Source organism: Neoarius graeffei, chromosome 20 (assembly GCF_027579695.1).
Source record: "Neoarius graeffei isolate fNeoGra1 chromosome 20, fNeoGra1.pri, whole genome shotgun sequence".
Classification (NCBI taxonomy): Eukaryota; Metazoa; Chordata; class Actinopteri; order Siluriformes; family Ariidae; genus Neoarius; species Neoarius graeffei.
The window spans coordinates 35,662,713-35,679,968 of NC_083588.1; the positions used below are offsets into that span (position 1 = coordinate 35,662,713).

Consider the following 17,256-nt stretch of genomic DNA (forward strand, 5'->3'; position numbering starts at 1 on the left):
GATTTGGACAACATACGTGGGTAGGCCACGCCTACTGCAATACTGCGCACTTTCAATCGGAAGAGCCAGCGATGGCGAGCGGTCAGCCCAGCACTGCGCTTTCACACTGGAAATACAGCCAGGACTTTTCATTACTTGAAATAAAAGGCAAGAGTGTTTACGTGCAATGCACATTATGTCGAGGAACAAAGCGTTTGTCCTCGTCAGTGGCCAGTAATTAGTAACATAATTTTAATAACTACAAAAATATATTACATTTGATAGATGTCTTATCTCACATTGTCCCACAAAAATATTAATATAGTGTAGATAACATTACTAATTGGTTCTGTTAAGTGTCCATTTCAGTCATTAAACACATTTAACATTCACTTTTATTATGATTACACTAATTGAATTTGATTTTTTTTGAGGGGGAACAAAATGTAACGGAATAATTACTTTCCCTGGTAATTAGTTACTTTTATGACAAAGTAACTCCGTTACTAACTCAGTTACTTTCTGGGAAAAGTAACTAGTAACTATAACTAATTACTTTTTGAAAGTAACGTGCCCAACACTGACAAAGAGAAAAATGATTATTAATAATTATATATAATTATTAGGTACTTACTTGGAGTAAATATCTCATCTGAGTCAACTCAAAACAAGAAAACGAAAGGTCAACTGAGACCAGATCAACTGGAATTTCTATCAGAGAGAAGTATATTCCCCCCCCACACTCTTAAAATTGCCATGTAAACTTTTGAAAGTGCATCGTAGAGAATTTCTGTAATTTCTACCATAAAGAGCTGTGCACAAACCAGTATAATGTGTGTTAAACGCAGTAGCATGCATGGTATTCTCAAAAAATAAAGAACAGGCAACCATTTCATGGCACACTGCATTCTGGGTAGTGGCTGTCATATTTTAAGCTACAGCTCATCAGATTGTTCAGCTGTAGCCTCATCAGCTCCTCTTTTTCTTGACATTAATGAGATGAGACAAAAAAAAAAAAAAGAGTGTAGTTTGCCTGGTTACTGTGAAACTGGAAAGGTAAACTCTGTCCTGAAGACTTGAGTCTTGCGGACGATCCGTAAGGAGTAATAATTAAAAAATAATAATAATAATAAATAACTCATGTGTCATACATTAATAAATAAAGAATCGTCATCACTTGCATTGGAATAGGAATGCTATCTCTGGACAGACAAACTAAACATCTAAATAAATAATACAGCAACCATTAAAGGCTTTATTTTGTTTTCTGAAAATACTATATTACGACTGTTGAAAATAACACACACTACACAATTCATTTTCTTTTTTAAAATTATAGTTTATTTTTTTATATGCAAAATGTTTAATGCCATCTGTTTTGCCCTGCTTGAAGGATGCGATAGTGGAGCTGATGAGACAGAGCACAACAAACTTTCAGGGTTCCTTTAACTGTAAATAATAATAATAATAATAATAATAAACTAAATAAATATAACCATGATTCAAAAAAGTTGGGACGCAGTGTAAAATGCTAAAAAATAAATATTTTATACATCTTCAACCTATATCCAATTGAATACGGTGCAAAGACAAGATATTTAATGCTCAAACTGAAACGTCATTGTAAATATAAACTCATTCTCAATTTGATGTCTGCAACGCTTTCCAAGAAAGTTGGGACAAGGCAAGAAAAGACTGGGAAAAGTTTTGGAACAGTCAAAACCCACCTGTTTGGAACATTCTACAGGTAAACTGGTCATTTGAAATGCTCAATCAATCATTCACAAGCAAGGATGGGTCGAGGTTCAGCACTTTGTGAAAAACTGCGTGGGCAAATACTCCAACAGTTTAAGAACAACGTTTCTCAACACACAACTGCAAAGAATTTAAGGATTTCGCCATCGGCAATCTAGAACATCATCAAAAGATTCAGAGAATCCAGAGAAATCCCTGCACATAAGGGTAAGGCCAAAAACCGTGAACACCCGTGGCCTTCGATCGCTCAGGCAGGACTGCATTAAAAACCAACATGATTGTAGAAAGGATATTCCTACATGGGCTTGGGAATACTTCGGAAAACCGTGGTCGATAAACACAACTCGACACTGCATCAACCATGCAAAGTGAAAGCCATATATCAGCATCCAGAAATGCCACCAAATTCTCTGGGTCTGAGCTCATCTGAGATGGACTGAGACAAAGTAGAAAAGTGTGCAGTGGTCTGACGAGTCCACGTTTTAAACTGTTTTTGGAAAATCATGGACGCCATGTCCACCAGGCTAAAGAGGAAAAGGACCATCCAGATAGTTATCAGCACAAAGATCAGAAGTCAGCATATGTGATGGTATGGAGGTGTGTTAGTGCCCATGGCATGGGTAAGTGCACATATGTGAAGGCACCATTAATGCTGAAAGGTACATACAAATTTTGGAGCAACACATGCTGGCATTCAGATGATGCATTTTTAAGCGACGTTTCTGCTTATTCCAGCAAGACCATGCCAAGCCACATTCTGCATGTGTAATAACAGTGTGGCTTCGTAGTAAAAGAGTGCGGGTGCTAAACTGGCCTGCCTGCCTCCCATTGAAAGTGCGTGGCACATTATGAAGTGCAAAATATGACAATGCAGACCTCAGACTGCTGAGCAACCGAAGTTGTATATCAAGCAAGAATGGGAAAGAATTTCATGTTTAAACTAAAACAATCAGTGTCTTCAGTTCCTACACACATACTGAGTATTGTTAAAAGAAAAGGCGATGCAACAGTGATAAACATGCCCCATCTCATCTTTTTTGGAATACATGTTGTAGGTATCAAATTCATAATGAGTGTATATTTACAAAAAAATAAATAAAAGTTTGTTAAAACATTAAATATCTTTTCTTTGTATTCAACTGAGTCACAAAGGATTTGCAAATCACTGCATTCGGTTTTTATTTACGTTTTACGCAGCATCCCAATGTTTTTAGAATCGGGGTTGTAAAGAATTAAACTTTAAAATGGAGCATTTTGAGTCCACTGAAAAAGATTCTTTGACAATTCAGTAGCTTGTACTGTACTTCAAGTAATTCAGTAATATTTGTCAGTTTTTTGCTTAATGTAAAATACAGGGTGTTTCAAAAAATTTGATATCATTTCACAATCTAATAACTTTGCCAATTCTCATTCAATTGACCTTAAATTTTAACAGCATGTGTGGAAACAGGTCAAAATTTTATGTTTTTACCTTTTTAGGTATACAACCCCGATTCCAAAAAAGTTGGGACAAAGTACAAATTGTAAATAAAAACGCAATGCAATAATTTACAAAATCTCAAAAACTGATATTGTATTCACAATAGAACATAGACAACATATCAAATGTTGAAAGTGAGACATTTTGAAATTTCATGCCGAATATTGGCTCATTTGAAATTTCATGACAGCAACACATCTCAAAAAAGTTGGGATGGGGCAATAAGAGGCTGGAAAAGTTAAAGGTACAAAAAAGGAACAGCTGGAGGACCAAATTGCAACTCATTAGGTCAATTGGCAATAGGTCATTAACATGACTGGGTATAAAAAGAGCATCTTGGAGTGGCAGCGGCTCTCAGAAGTAAAGATGGGAAGAGGATCACCAATCCCCCTAATTCTGCGTCGACAAATAGTGGAGCAATATCAGAAAGGAGTTCGATAGTGTAAAATTGTAAAGAGTTTGAACATATCATCATCTACAGTGCATAATATCATCAAAAGATTCAGAGAATCTGGAAGAATCTCTGTATGTAAGGGTCAAGGCCGGAAAACCATACTGGGTGCCCGTGATCTTCGGGCCCTTAGACAGCACTGCATCACATACAGGCATGCTTCTGTATTGGAAATCACAAAATGGGCTCAGGAATATTTCCAGAGAACATTATCTGTGAACACAATTCACCGTGCCATCCGCCGTTGCCAGCTAAAACTCTATAGTTCAAAGAAGAAGCCGTATCTAAACATGATCCAGAAGCGCAGACTTCTTCTCTGGGCCAAGGCTCATTTAAAATGGACTGTGGCAAAGTGGAAAACTGTTCTGTGGTCAGACGAATCAAAATGTGAAGTTCTTTATGGAAATCAGGGACGCCGTGTCATTCGGACTAAAGAGGAGAAGGACGACCCAAGTTGTTATCAGCACTCAGTTCAGAAGCCTGCATCTCTGATGGTATGGGGTTGCATTAGTGCATGTGGCATGGGCAGCTTACACATCTGGAAAGACACCATCAATGCTGAAAGGTATATCCAGGTTCTAGAGCAACATATGCTCCCATCCAGACGACGTCTCTTTCAGGGAAGACCTTGCATTTTCCAACATGACAATGCCAAACCACATACTGCATCAATTACAGCATCATGGCTGCGTAGAAGAAGGGTCCGGGTACTGAACTGGCCAGCCTGCAGTCCAGATCTTTCACCCACAGAAAACATTTGGCGCATCATAAAACGGAAGATACGACAAAAAAGACCTAAGACAGTTGAGCAGCTAGAATCCTACATTAGACAAGAATGGGTTAACATTCCTATCCCTAAACTTGAGCAGCTTGTCTCCTCAGTCCCCAGACGTTTACAGACTGTTGTAAAGAGAAAAGGGGATGTCTCACAGTGGGAAACATGGCCTTGTCCCAACTTTTTTGAGATGTGTTGTTGTCATGAAATTTAAAATCACCTAATTTTTCTCTTTAAATGATACATTTTCTCAGTTTAAACATTTGATATGTCATCTATGTTCTATTCTGAATAAAATATGGAATTTTGAAACTTCCACATCATTGCATTCCGTTTTTATTTACAATTTGTACTTTGTCCCAACTTTTTTGGAATCGGGGTGGTAGAAATGCCATTCACGAGAAAAGAAAAGGCGTTTTGTGTTAGAGTACACTCGAACACAGTCGAACGAGACTAAGCAGCATGCATTTATGAGGGAATTCTCTAAAAATGCACTGTTACCAGAAAAAAAAAAAACCTGTTACCAAAAGACATGCTGCAGCGTGTTTAGAAGGAGCTGGACTACCGACTTGGCATGTGCCATGTCTCAGGCGGTGCGCATAATAAAAATTTGTGAAACTGTTCATGGAATCCACATACCTTTGAATTTCTCATTCACATTTTGAGGAATAAATCTTATATTGTTCAACGTTAAGCCTGTTCAGTTTCATTTGCCTGGATGATGTAGTTTCTGGGATATTTAGATATCAAATGATATCAATTTTTTTGAAACACCCTGTAGTGTGTGCAATGCAGGAATATATTTTGTGTGTGCGAGTTATTTCAATTTCCACTCAAATTCGAGTGCATCCAATTTATTTTTCAAATCTAATTCCATTTCCAGTGTTGCTTTGCTTCCAAGCTAGAAAGCTGAAAAACCGCATTCGATTTGTGAAACGGCTTCCACGTCGGACACGAGAACGGTTAGGGCAGTTGATGATATTGCAAGCGTTCATCATTTTGCCGTGTTTTTCAATCGGATAATATAAACTCCAGAGCGGCACGGTGGCGTAGTGGTTAGCACAGTCACCTCACAGCAAGATGGCTCTGGGTTCAAGCCCAGTGGCCGAAGGGGGCCTTTCTGTGTGGAGTTTGCGTGTCTCTCCGTGTCTGCGTGGGTTTCCTCTGGGTGTTCCAGCTTCCCCCCCCACAGTCAAGACATGTGGTTAAGTTAATTGGCTACTCTAAATTGCCCATAGGTGTGAATGCGAGTGTGTAGAAAGGAACTGGCCACCCTACTGCTGCAATTCTGGCCAAGTCAACCAAACATGGTTTGCCTTAAGCCCAGATCTGGTTTGGCAGTGACGACGACGAATATAACCACCACCACAATGCTACCGCCACTACTATTACATCTGTGAACTAAAAATCCCACAATGCCTTGCATTGCTGACTTCAGCTGATGCCATGATCCCATTCTCTTTATATGCAGTGCTGGCAGATTACACTGCATCAAAGAACCTTATTGGTGTTGTTACAGTAAAACCACTATTGAAATCATACAGTAAAATACAGTATTGTTCATTTTACCATATAACTAAGTGCTAAAAGCATTTACATGAAGTGGTAATCTGTGTAATTTTCATTTTCCATTATTTTTGTTTTTTTAAAAACAGTTTTAATAAAAAGACGCAAATGGTTCATACAGGTAAGTATTAAAAATTAAACCGGACGGAGGTAAACAATGTTTCTTAGCTAGCCTGATATTTCATATCACAAAACCCTCACAGCTTGCTTTCATGTCAAGAGGTGTTGCTATTGAAAAATAATCAACTTTCCTATTTATTATTTTCCTATTACAGCACACCATCTCATGTCTTATTCCTTATCTAATCAATCCATGGTCTGGACTTTTGTACACTGCTCTTGTACAAAAATAAACTGGAGATGAAAAGCCCTCCTACAAACAAGCTCAGAATAAATCTTGTGTACAGAGTTGATTATTTGAGCCAAGTCTGAAAAGACCCCAAGTTCCCAGAGGCAAAATGAACCTCAAAACGCGTGGCTTTAATCCCGAGGCACTCATCACTGGCAACGTCTCCTCTGCCTCACTTGTAAATTGAGTGAGGTGCAGGCGAAATTGGTCTAATTAAAATCCCATTTATATCAAATTATTATTAAATAAATATTTTTAATAAATTATATATGTTATATTTAATTAAAAAAACACACACTGACCTTTCCACTGGTTTTGATTCTGTTTCCACATGGGAACGATAATGAAGAGTTGACGTCTTCGTGGATGCGGTCAAGCAGCCACAGCAGGAACTCAAGAGCATCGTGTTGGGAATTCCCTCGGAACTGAGAGCCATATTTGGACACAATCATCTGGAATTAAGAAGAAAAAAAATACGTCTGATTCAGTACATCTAAAAGGCGTTCAATTATCTCCATCAGATATGAGAATGCGTTTATCATCTCATTCATCTCATCTCATTATCTCTAGCCGCTTTATCCTGTTCTACAGGGTCGCAGGCAAGCTGGAGCCTATCCCAGCTGACTACGGGCGAAAGGCGGGGTACACCCTGGACAAGTCGCCAGGTCATCACAGGGCTGACACATAGACACAGACAACCATTCACACTCACATTCACACCTACGGTCAATTTAGAGTCACCAGTTAACCTAACCTGCATGTCTTTGGACTGTGGGGGAAACCGGAGCACCCGGAGGAAACCCACGCGGACACGGGGAGAACATGCAAACTCCACACAGAAAGGCCCTCGCCGGCCACGGGGCTCGAACCCGGACCTTCTTGCTGTGAGGCGACAGCGCTAACCACTACACCACCGTGCCGCCCTATGCATTTATCAAATAATCAAAAATCACACCACGGAGAAACTAACTTCAACTTCAGTTCTGTTGTCAGCAAACCCCAGCTTCATGAATATTTTTTCTTCTTTTTTTTTGCATCCTGTTTGTGTGCTGTCCATTCAGTTCTTCAAAACACTTGTGGTGTTCAAAAATAGCAGCCAACGATCTGATACAGAAAATGACAGCTTGTTATGAACTGCGATGAAGAAAAAAAAAAAAAAGACCAGCTGGTGGATGTAAATTGCATTCTGCTGCATGGCTGAGTGATGTTTACTTGCTGCTGATCATGACTTTGTTCGCAAAGGAAGTGAGCAATCACAGACATTTAACAGCAGCTCTGATTATTTTTCACAATTCTGTATTTTTAAAAAAAGAAAAAAAGGTAGCACGATTCAATTATAATCATTAAAATAGCATTTAAAATGTTTTTCACTTAAATTCAAATTATTGCGGGAAACATGAACTGAAATTCAGACAAAGTCTAATCTCATGAGCCAAACCTCTTGCTTTCCTACTTACTTTCAGTGGAAGAAACCATTGATTGACGCAGGAAAATTCTTGGGGGGAGAATCTATAATGGAATGCTGTGGACCCCCCCCCCAAACCAGTCTTCAAGGTTTTGAAGCTTGTGGCCAGAAAAGTGTCCAAAGAAAAAAAAAAAGAAACCAGCATATGGAAGTCTGGAGAGACAGATTGTGGCCTTCAAGATTCTGAAGCTTGTGGCCAGAAAAGTGTATAAACGATATCAAAGGCTGTGTGAGCTGTGTGTTTACACTTGTTTTTAAAATGTGTCTTGGGCGAACAGATCACAAGTGGACAGCCAAGACACATCGCTGTTTACACCTGTGTGCATCATGTGTCTCCATGGTGTCCAACTGACCACCTGTGTTCAGATTTCATTACTGCATACGTCACTTCCTCTAGAAGGTCAAAAGGTCCTTATGGACAATTATTACATCAGTCTGTCACCAGACAAGGACCAGATTTTTTTTTTTTTTAAGCTAAGAAACTAAAAATATGTTTTCAGTACTAACACACATGCGGGCGGGGGCACGGTGGTGTAGTGGTTAGCGCTGTCGCCTAACAGCAAGAAGGTCCGGGTTCGAGCCCCGTGGCCGATGAGGGCCTTTGTGTAGAGTCTGCATGTTCTCCCCGTGTCCGCGTGGGTTTCCTCCGGGTGCTCCGGTTTCCCCCACAGTCCAAAGACATGCAGGTTAGGTTAACTGGTGACTCTAAATTGACCGTAGGTGTGAATGTGAGTGTGAATGGTTGTCTGTGTCTATGTATCAGCCCTGTGATGACCTGGCGACTTGTCCAGGGTGTACCCCGCCTTTCGCCCGTAGTCAGCTGGGATAGGCTCCAGCTTGCCTGCGACCCTGTAGAAGGATAAAGCGGCTAGAGATAATGAGATGAGATGAGACACACATGCGGGCTGTTCCAACAGTTTCGATTGGCAGGACAAAGGTCATTTGCGACTTGCAAAAGAGAATAGGACAAGATGAGCACTGGCACGCTGGTCACCAAGACAACCTCCACGTCCTGCGTTGATGGCGTATTTTCCAGTTACGTCCTCGTCAGGGATACATTAGTGCTTATACTACAAGCGTGATGTGTTCAAATGTTTCCCAGACCACCTCAGCAAGTGGCTTGAGCTGATGTGTCTTGGTGGTTCTCGACTCCACCAGCTGTGTTGGAGGAGGTTATGTTTTCGCCTCCATTTTTTTGTTGTTGTTGGTCTGTTCCCAACATAACTCAAAAAGTAGAGAACAGATTTTGATGAAATTGAGGAAAGGTGGGCCATGGACCAAGAAATAATTGATTAGATTTTGATGCAAATTTGTCAATGTATGTGGATCCAGGATTTTTTTTTGGTCTGTACTGAATGTAATTCAAAGTAGTGAAGAGATTTTGATGAAATTTGGTGTACAGCTTTAGTATTTAGCCAAGTTCAAGTGTTTTGAATTTGATGTTGATATGTGGCTTGGTGGAGGTATGGACTCTACAGAGTTCCCTTCTAGTTTACACTTGTATTTAGACTGTCCACTTGCCCAAGACGCATTTTTAAACAAAGTGTAAACAGGGTGTGATTGCCTGAAGCTGAGGACCCCCCCCCCCCAAAAAAAGCCCAAGGGTTGGATTTTTTACGTTTATTAATCTTTTATACTCTTCCATAAAGTCTAGATTAATTTAAAAATTATTTTATTTCGCTTTCAATGTTATGAAACTTAGAAAGTGTTAATTAAAACATTAATCATCTTTATGTTCTTTAAAGATTTTTTTAGAGAATCTAAGATATTTGAATTGCTGTCTGTAGTCGTAAAGTAAGATGTTTAAGATAGCGATACTCATGCTCTGTCCACATGCCCACCGTCTCAGATCAGGTTTTTAAGTTAACCGCATTGTAATTACAGCTGCCACGACATCAACTGTCTGCATTCCCCAAATTCTTTTGCCTTTATAACTCTTGTACACTTGGGAATCCATTTTCTTGACAAAAATGAAGTGATCTCTCAAGGCTAAGCTCTAGTCTGTTTTGAGGCATCATGCGCGCACACATTCAGACACTCATTCACACCTAGGGACAATTTAGCATAACCTAACAAACACTAGCTTTGCTTTTCTACCCAGTATTAGCGCATTTATAAAATTACAAGCAATATTCTAGAATATTATTCTACATACGGGCCACTTTTTCCATGGAATAAAAACGTGCTTTATTCCCTTCTAAGCGGTTTATCGATGGCATGCAATATTGTCATCATATCGCTTATCCTCCATGTATTACGCCACTCTCCCCAATGGAGAATGAGCATGCAATATTATTACAATATCGCACGCTGTCAAGATGACACACGATCACACGTCAGAGCTCATGCGAATATCCAATGACAAAACTTTTCTCCTGCGCATGAGCAGAATTATTTCTTTGTCTGCTGGGAAAGCGAGAACATGAGGCTAATCTAGTGGCTAAGACCAGTGCTACTGCTAGGATTAAGCACTAAATAAATAAACTGAAAACGCGCTGAACACCCGAAAGGCTACCAAAACTTAATTATATATTCTTCACGCATATTTACAAGAGGAAAAAAACATACCAACGGACGTCGAAAAACTCGAAAAGAGACACGAAGACATAAAACTTCCACTCCAGCGAGTGACTGACAATTTGTAAACAAACATGGCCGTGAGGTTTGCTTCGTTAAAAGTGAAAGATTTGCAGAGAATTTTGAAAGAGAAAAGACGCGCTGAACGCCCGAAAGGCTACCAAAACTTCACTGGACATTAATCTTCCGTGTTAAATAGACGGAAAAGTCGCAAAAGAGACACGTCGAAGACGTAAAACTTCCACGCTAGCGAGTGACCGTGACAATTTGTAAACGAACATGGCTGCGAGGTTTGCCTTGTTAAAAGTGGAAGATTTTGAGAGCCTTTTGGCTGCCAGGTCACGCCGTTGTGTGCAGTTGTCCATGTTGGTTTTAAAAGTAAGTAAATTACACAGGGAAAATATTAATATTCAGCTCGACTGTGCTAACATTGGCATTCGCTAACACGACACCAGCCGGAAGGTAACTGCACTGCCGCGCTAACAGCACCGAGTCATGAGTAAGCAAGTGTTGGCCTTCGCTAACGCTACTGCTACGCCGGCTAGAAGGTAAATGGACTGCCGTGCTAATGGCACCGAGTTGCGGGTAAGCTAGTGTTGGCGTTTGAGAATGCTTATATGAAGAGAGTGTGTATGAATAATAATGGCTTTTTTTGGTGGTATATCAGATATATTCCATTCAGCTAGCATGATATTGAACGAGTCGAAGACTCGTTCAATATCATGCTAGCTGAATGGAATATATCTGATATACCACTCAAGGCCAGCCGATATTATTTAAAATATTAGAACATATATGTTTTTGTTTTCAAAGTCCTGTCAGTGCCATGTTTCTGCCACGTTAAACAAGCGATTCCAGGAACTACATTAGAATCTTTAAAATAATCACCTTAAAAACACTATCTTTCAGCATTTTAACATTTCTTCTCGGCAGCCATCACATCATACCAAGTTTGGTGCAGACAAAATTGCATAAATCTCCATTTTTAATACTGAGTGGCACAAAGAGAAATTATCCTTGCATTAACAAGGTTGCGAACTTCAGCTAACAGCTGGAAGGAAGTGACGGGTAATAACAAAAACTACAGCTTAAGATGATTTAATAAATCCTAAATATCAGACACGCAGAGAAGCGCTTAAAAGCAATCATCTACTTCAGCGCCATCATCGTAAGGAGATAAAGCTGGTCGTCACAATAAACCACACCACAGGAAGTGCCATCCCTGCTTTCATCTTGAAAGCAGCTGTTCTCTAAACTTTGTTCAAGGTGAATGCTACTAATTATTAAGCTATGACAGGGCCTGCTGATTCACCTCAGGGGAAACGGAGCTGATAAGAGTCATCTGCTGCAAGCAGGCATGTGTAAGGACACGCTGGATCCCTCACATACACTGCCATAACCACTAAAAAGGCTTCGCTTTTATATACACCTTCAGGAGGATATATATTTAGAGTATTATGGAGGTAATTCTGGGCCTTTTTCATAGGAAAAACGCAGCTTGAAAACTTTATGAATTTATGGAACAGCTTCAAGAAATACTTCATTGTTGTTAGTTCAGAGCTCGGCCTAGGAAGTAAAACCTTCAGCGATGTTGAAAGCTGACATTCCAGTACAAATAACTTCATTTTTTTTCGTGGTCCAAATCCTGCGCTCTGATTGGCTGGCGAGCGGGTCCGTATCCTACGGTACGGACCCCAGTTATGGACCTCTGGCGACTTGCTAGTTCACAACAACAAACATAGGAGAATTTGTCAACATTTATCTTTTTTTTTTTTTTTTAAATAAGATTATCAAAAATCTTGTAAATTTTTGCCAGCATTTCTCAGGAGAATAGCATTCAATTTTACAGCATGGATAGCGATAACAAGTCTTCACAGCAAAAGCGGAAGAAATAAAAGAAAAAAAAACATTTCAGGAGAAAGCTAAAAACCTGTAACTGTTGCTAACGCCGAGCAAAAACATGGCTGAATCCTGAATGACTCCTATTTGTATAAATAGGGGACTACATAGGCAGCAAAATGTAGTTTTTCCTCCCTGCCATGGAAGTGCACTTGTATACCGAGGAGGAAGCCATTTGCCTTACAGCCATGAATGAGGATTCAAAATGGCGGCTTGGCTCTCCCTTTCCCCTTTCGGGCGCTCTCGTTTTCTGTTAGAATTTGGTAAAGAAAAAATATATATATATTATTTACCAGCTTAAGGTCGGTCCGTATGGTGAAATACCGTGACCTCAGCCTTGAATACTGACCTCGGCCCAGAGGGCCTTGTCAGTACTTTCAAGACCTCAGTCACAGTATTTCACGATGCGGACCTCCCAGCTGGTAAATAACACATTTATCATCATCATCATCATCGGTTCTTTATAGTGAACGTATAGATATCTACACATTTCGGCCATTTGAGCCTTGATTCTCTAAAAGTTACTTATTTAAGCTGATTCACGAACAGGAGCTTCAGAAGTTTGCTTCATACGAGTAAAGCAGCATACCGTATCTTTTGTTTCGTGGTGTCTGGACAGACGGATTCATGTGCATGAAGATTTACTGCAGCCTGAAAGTTACTCCAGTAACAAGATTGCATGAGCAAATTAATACAAATGAAGGTGAGGGATTAAATTTGGAGGAGCCTGTTTAAACCAGTTGAAGACGCAATAAAACAATTTACTCAGTCTGAATAAAAAGTAGAGTTATTGAAATTATGCTTGCAGAAATAAGAAATTGCTTCAGTAGGCCGTCTTTCTTTCTCTCAACTGACAAAAGATTGTCTCAAACTGTATACTATTCTTCTAAGTATATATACAGTTGTGGTCAGAAGTTTACATACAGTGACATGAATGTTATCTTGGATATGAATGTCATGGCAATATTTGGGCTTTCAGTAATTTCTTTGAACTGTTCTTTTTCTGTGGCAGAATGTACACCAGGGGTCATCAAACTACGGCCCGCGGGCCAACTCCAGCCCGCCACCCCCCTTTGACCGGCCCCCCAGCCCCTCTGCCCCCCACCACTTGAACCAGCCCTATGAGGCAATCCCCAAAAGTGGTCATGGCCTATTTTTTTAAATTGCTTTTTGGCAAATAACATGTCTGCATCTTGTATTTTGTTGATTTTATCAATTAAAATTGATATTTAGTTATAAAATGAACTATTCATATTTTACAAATTTTCGTTATACGCTCGCGATCAAGCAGTGACAGGCAGCGCACACGCGGAGAACTGTCAGTGTTCAGGACAGCAAAATGGCTAGCGGTCAGCGAAAAGTTGACAGAGAGTGCAGAGTTTTTAAAGAACAGTTGACCACCGATTATTTTTTTCGTTCGGTGTAAGGGCCGTGCAGTTTGTCTTGTATGTAAAGAAAGTGTGTCGGTTTTCAAAGAATATAATCTGCGTCGTCACTACAAAACCCGCCACAAAGAGTATGCTAGTTTGTGAGGGCAAACAAGAGAAGACAGGATTCGGAGGATGAAATGCGGACTGGCTGCACAACAGAATGTATTCCTTCACCAAACCCAGATCAACCAGGCTGCTGTCCGAGCTAGCTATAAGGTAGCTCACCTACTAGCTACCCATGGAAAGCCGTTTACTGATGGGGACTTTGTTAAAGTATGCATGCTTGCTGTGGCCGAGGAGGTGTGTCCCGACAAGAAGGAAGCGCTCAACGCGGTGAGTCTCTCCGCACCTGCTATAGCCAGGTGAACCGAAGATTTGGGGGACAACGTGTATGACCAGCTGAATGAGAGAGCGTCAGAATTCAAGTTTTTTGCTTTGGCCATGGATGAGAGCAATGACGTGCAGGACACAGCACAACTGCTGTGATCTATTGATCTAATTATAATTTCACTGTTTTTTTAAATGTATTTATTTTATAGGCCTATTTATTTTACCTTTATTAAGTGCTGCACACAATTATCTCATCTCATCTCATTATCTCTAGCCGCTTTATCCTTCTACAGGGTCGCAGGCAAGCTGGAGCCTATCCCAGCTGACTACGGGCGAAAGGCGGGGTACACCCTGGACAAGTCGCCAGGTCATCACAGGGCTGACACATAGACACAGACAACCATTCACACTCACATTCACACCTACGGTCAATTTAGAGTCACCAGTTAACCTAACCTGCATGTCTTTGGACTGTGGGGGAAACCGGAGCACCCGGAGGAAACCCACGCGGACACGGGGAGAACATGCAAACTCCGCACAGAAAGGCCCTCGCCGGCCACGGGGCTCGAACCCAGGACCTTCTTGCTGTGAGGCGACAGTGCTAACCACTACACCAACGTGCCGCCCGCACACAATTATTATTAATATTATTAATAATATCAACAGGCCTACCTACAATTTATAATTTTCCACTCACCTTTGCCAGTGTCAATCACCTCAACTAGGCAGATGTTTCTTACCTTGACAGCTTTGATGTTATTTTTTTTAGAAAATAAATAAATCTGTGGTATTTCAAATTAAAACAAAGTGTGAAGACTCGATTACTACTTCTGCAAACCATAGTAAAGATAAACAAATATGTGCCAGGAATCAAGTGTGGATATAGTAGTGTGGATATAGTAGTGGGGGATATAGTAGTGTGGATATAGTAGTGTGGATATAGTAGTGGGGATATAGTAGTGGGGATATAGTAGTGGGGGATATAGTAGTGGGGGATATAGTAGTGGGGGATATAGTAGTGGGGGATGGCTGTGCCAGGCTAGTAATCTCTACTACACAATGAGGCCTGCTGGTGGTCATATTTGTCTGGGTCATACAATTCTATGTTATATAGCTGACCCGACCCCGGCCCCCCATCACAGTCAGGAACGACAATGTGGCCCCCAGAGAAAAAAAAAAAAAAAGTTTGGTGACCCCTGATGTACACCATCCATCTTTAATTTAAAAAATAAATAAATAAATAAATAAATAAATAAAAACCCTAGCATTTGGTGCACAAGTTTTAATTTTCTTTGGGTTTTCTGAAATCAACACAGGGTCAAAAATGTACATATGCTCATTTAGATTATTAATTCAGAGGTGCTGAAACTTCCAAAATGTCTCTTATCTTGTGAAGGCCGAGGTCTCTTAACTTCCTGTTAGTGATCATGATTGACTGCAGCTGGTAGCTTCTCTGTGCCGTCATAAAAAGGGTTTGTTTACAGCACTCGCTGGATTGACCAACACACAGTAAAATGGGAAAGTCCAAGGAGCTCAGTGCAGATCTGAGAAAGAGGATCGCAGATGTACACAACTCCAGAATGTCTCTTGGAACCATTTCTAAGCAACTGCAAATTCCAAGATCAGTTCAAATAATTGTATGCAAGTTATTGTGAGGTGTAGTCACCTTGCTTCAAGAAAACCCAAACAGTCACCCTCAGCTGAAAGGAAATTGGTGTGGATGGTCAGGAACAACCTGGGAACCAACATGCACAGCCCTGCCATGAACTGGAAGCTGATGGATCACTGTCTACAGTTCAGATCACCATGGACCAAGAGCCTGCTATCCAAGAAATAACCCCCTGCTCCAAAATTGACACCTTCAAGCTTAACTAAAGTTTGAAGCTGACCACACAGACAAAGAAAAAGCCTTCTGGAGGATAGCTGCATGGTCAGATGAGACAAAGATTAAAGTTGTTTGGCCACAATAACCACCATGTACAGAGGAACGCTGTACCAGCTGGTGGTGGTGGTAGGATCATTATGCTCTGGGGCTGTTTTGCTGCCAGTGGAACTGGTTCATTGCACAAAGTGGATGGAATAATGAAGGAGGAGGACTACCTCAGAATTCTTCAGCATAAACCATCAGAAACTTGAACAAGACTTGGAAGTTACAACAGGACAATGAACCCAAACACATATCAGAGCTGGTTGTGGAGGATAAAGCAGGCTAATATTAAGTTTAAAACAAGTTTCAACCATGACGGTTGTATTGAAAATATATGGATCATGCTTATAAGTCGAGTCCATGCCAAGAAAAAATAAAATAAAAATAATTGAACTCTACCAATTCTACCATGAAGAGTCGTGAAATATCCAACCAGAATTCTGCCAGAAGCTTGTTCATGGTAATAGGGTATTAGGCAGAAAAAGAAATTTACCAGTCAAAAATAATATTTTATATAATCCTGATAAGCGCCGCAGGTGCGAAGTCCCTCTAGGGGGGTCTGGGGGCATGCCCCCCCAGAAAATTTTTGAAATTTAGACTTCATTTCCTGCATTCTAGGACATTTTCAGGGTGAAATGGCGTGTAATTTTTGATCAGAAATATTGCATATTTTTACTTTGTATTTTTTTCAGTTTCACTCCTGAATGTATCAGATGTATGTATGGTGTTTGATTTGGTAACAAAAGTGAAAAGAAAATAAACAACAATGAATTGTATATAATCTTTTGATCTAGTTACAGTATTTAATAAAAAAAAAAACCAACAGTATTCTATTTTACCATACCCCAATGAACCCCCCTTGTTAATCAATGTATCACACATACCTTTTCTGTCTTTTTGTGGAAAAACGAATCAGTTTTTGTCACATTCAATTTGGGGCGTTTGTTGGGATTCATCTTGATCCAGAAGAGTGAGTCAGCAAAAAAAAATGCGGTTCTCCCGCCAAGAAAGAGGAAACTACAACGCAGGGTGTTTGGCAATTTTCGACCAATCAGAATTCGCGATTTATTCAGTCCGCATGTTGCAAGATTCAGTGCGGGCCAAAATGGCGGAAACGATGAAATATTCTGATTTTTCATTTCAAGTTTTCAGTATTTTTCGTATTAAACTGTGTTTCTTACGATTTGTAAATGATGGCGGAACCACACACGGACTGGCCATCGGGAGTAGCGGGAGTTTTCCCAGTGGGCCGGTGGTTCAGTGTGGGCCAGCG

The 17,256-nt window shown here is 40.3% G+C and overlaps 1 protein-coding gene across 2 annotated transcripts in view; it reads right to left on the reverse strand.

Annotated features, from left to right (window-relative positions):
• Positions 1-17,256, reverse strand: part of usp43b (ubiquitin specific peptidase 43b) — a 278,525-nt gene that overhangs the window by 219,054 nt on the left and 42,215 nt on the right. For both annotated transcript variants that reach the window (XM_060901590.1, XM_060901589.1), the window contains exon 2: positions 6,658-6,807. In XM_060901590.1, coding sequence (XP_060757573.1) covers positions 6,658-6,807 — 150 coding nt within the window. The remainder of the gene's footprint in view (positions 1-6,657; positions 6,808-17,256) is intronic.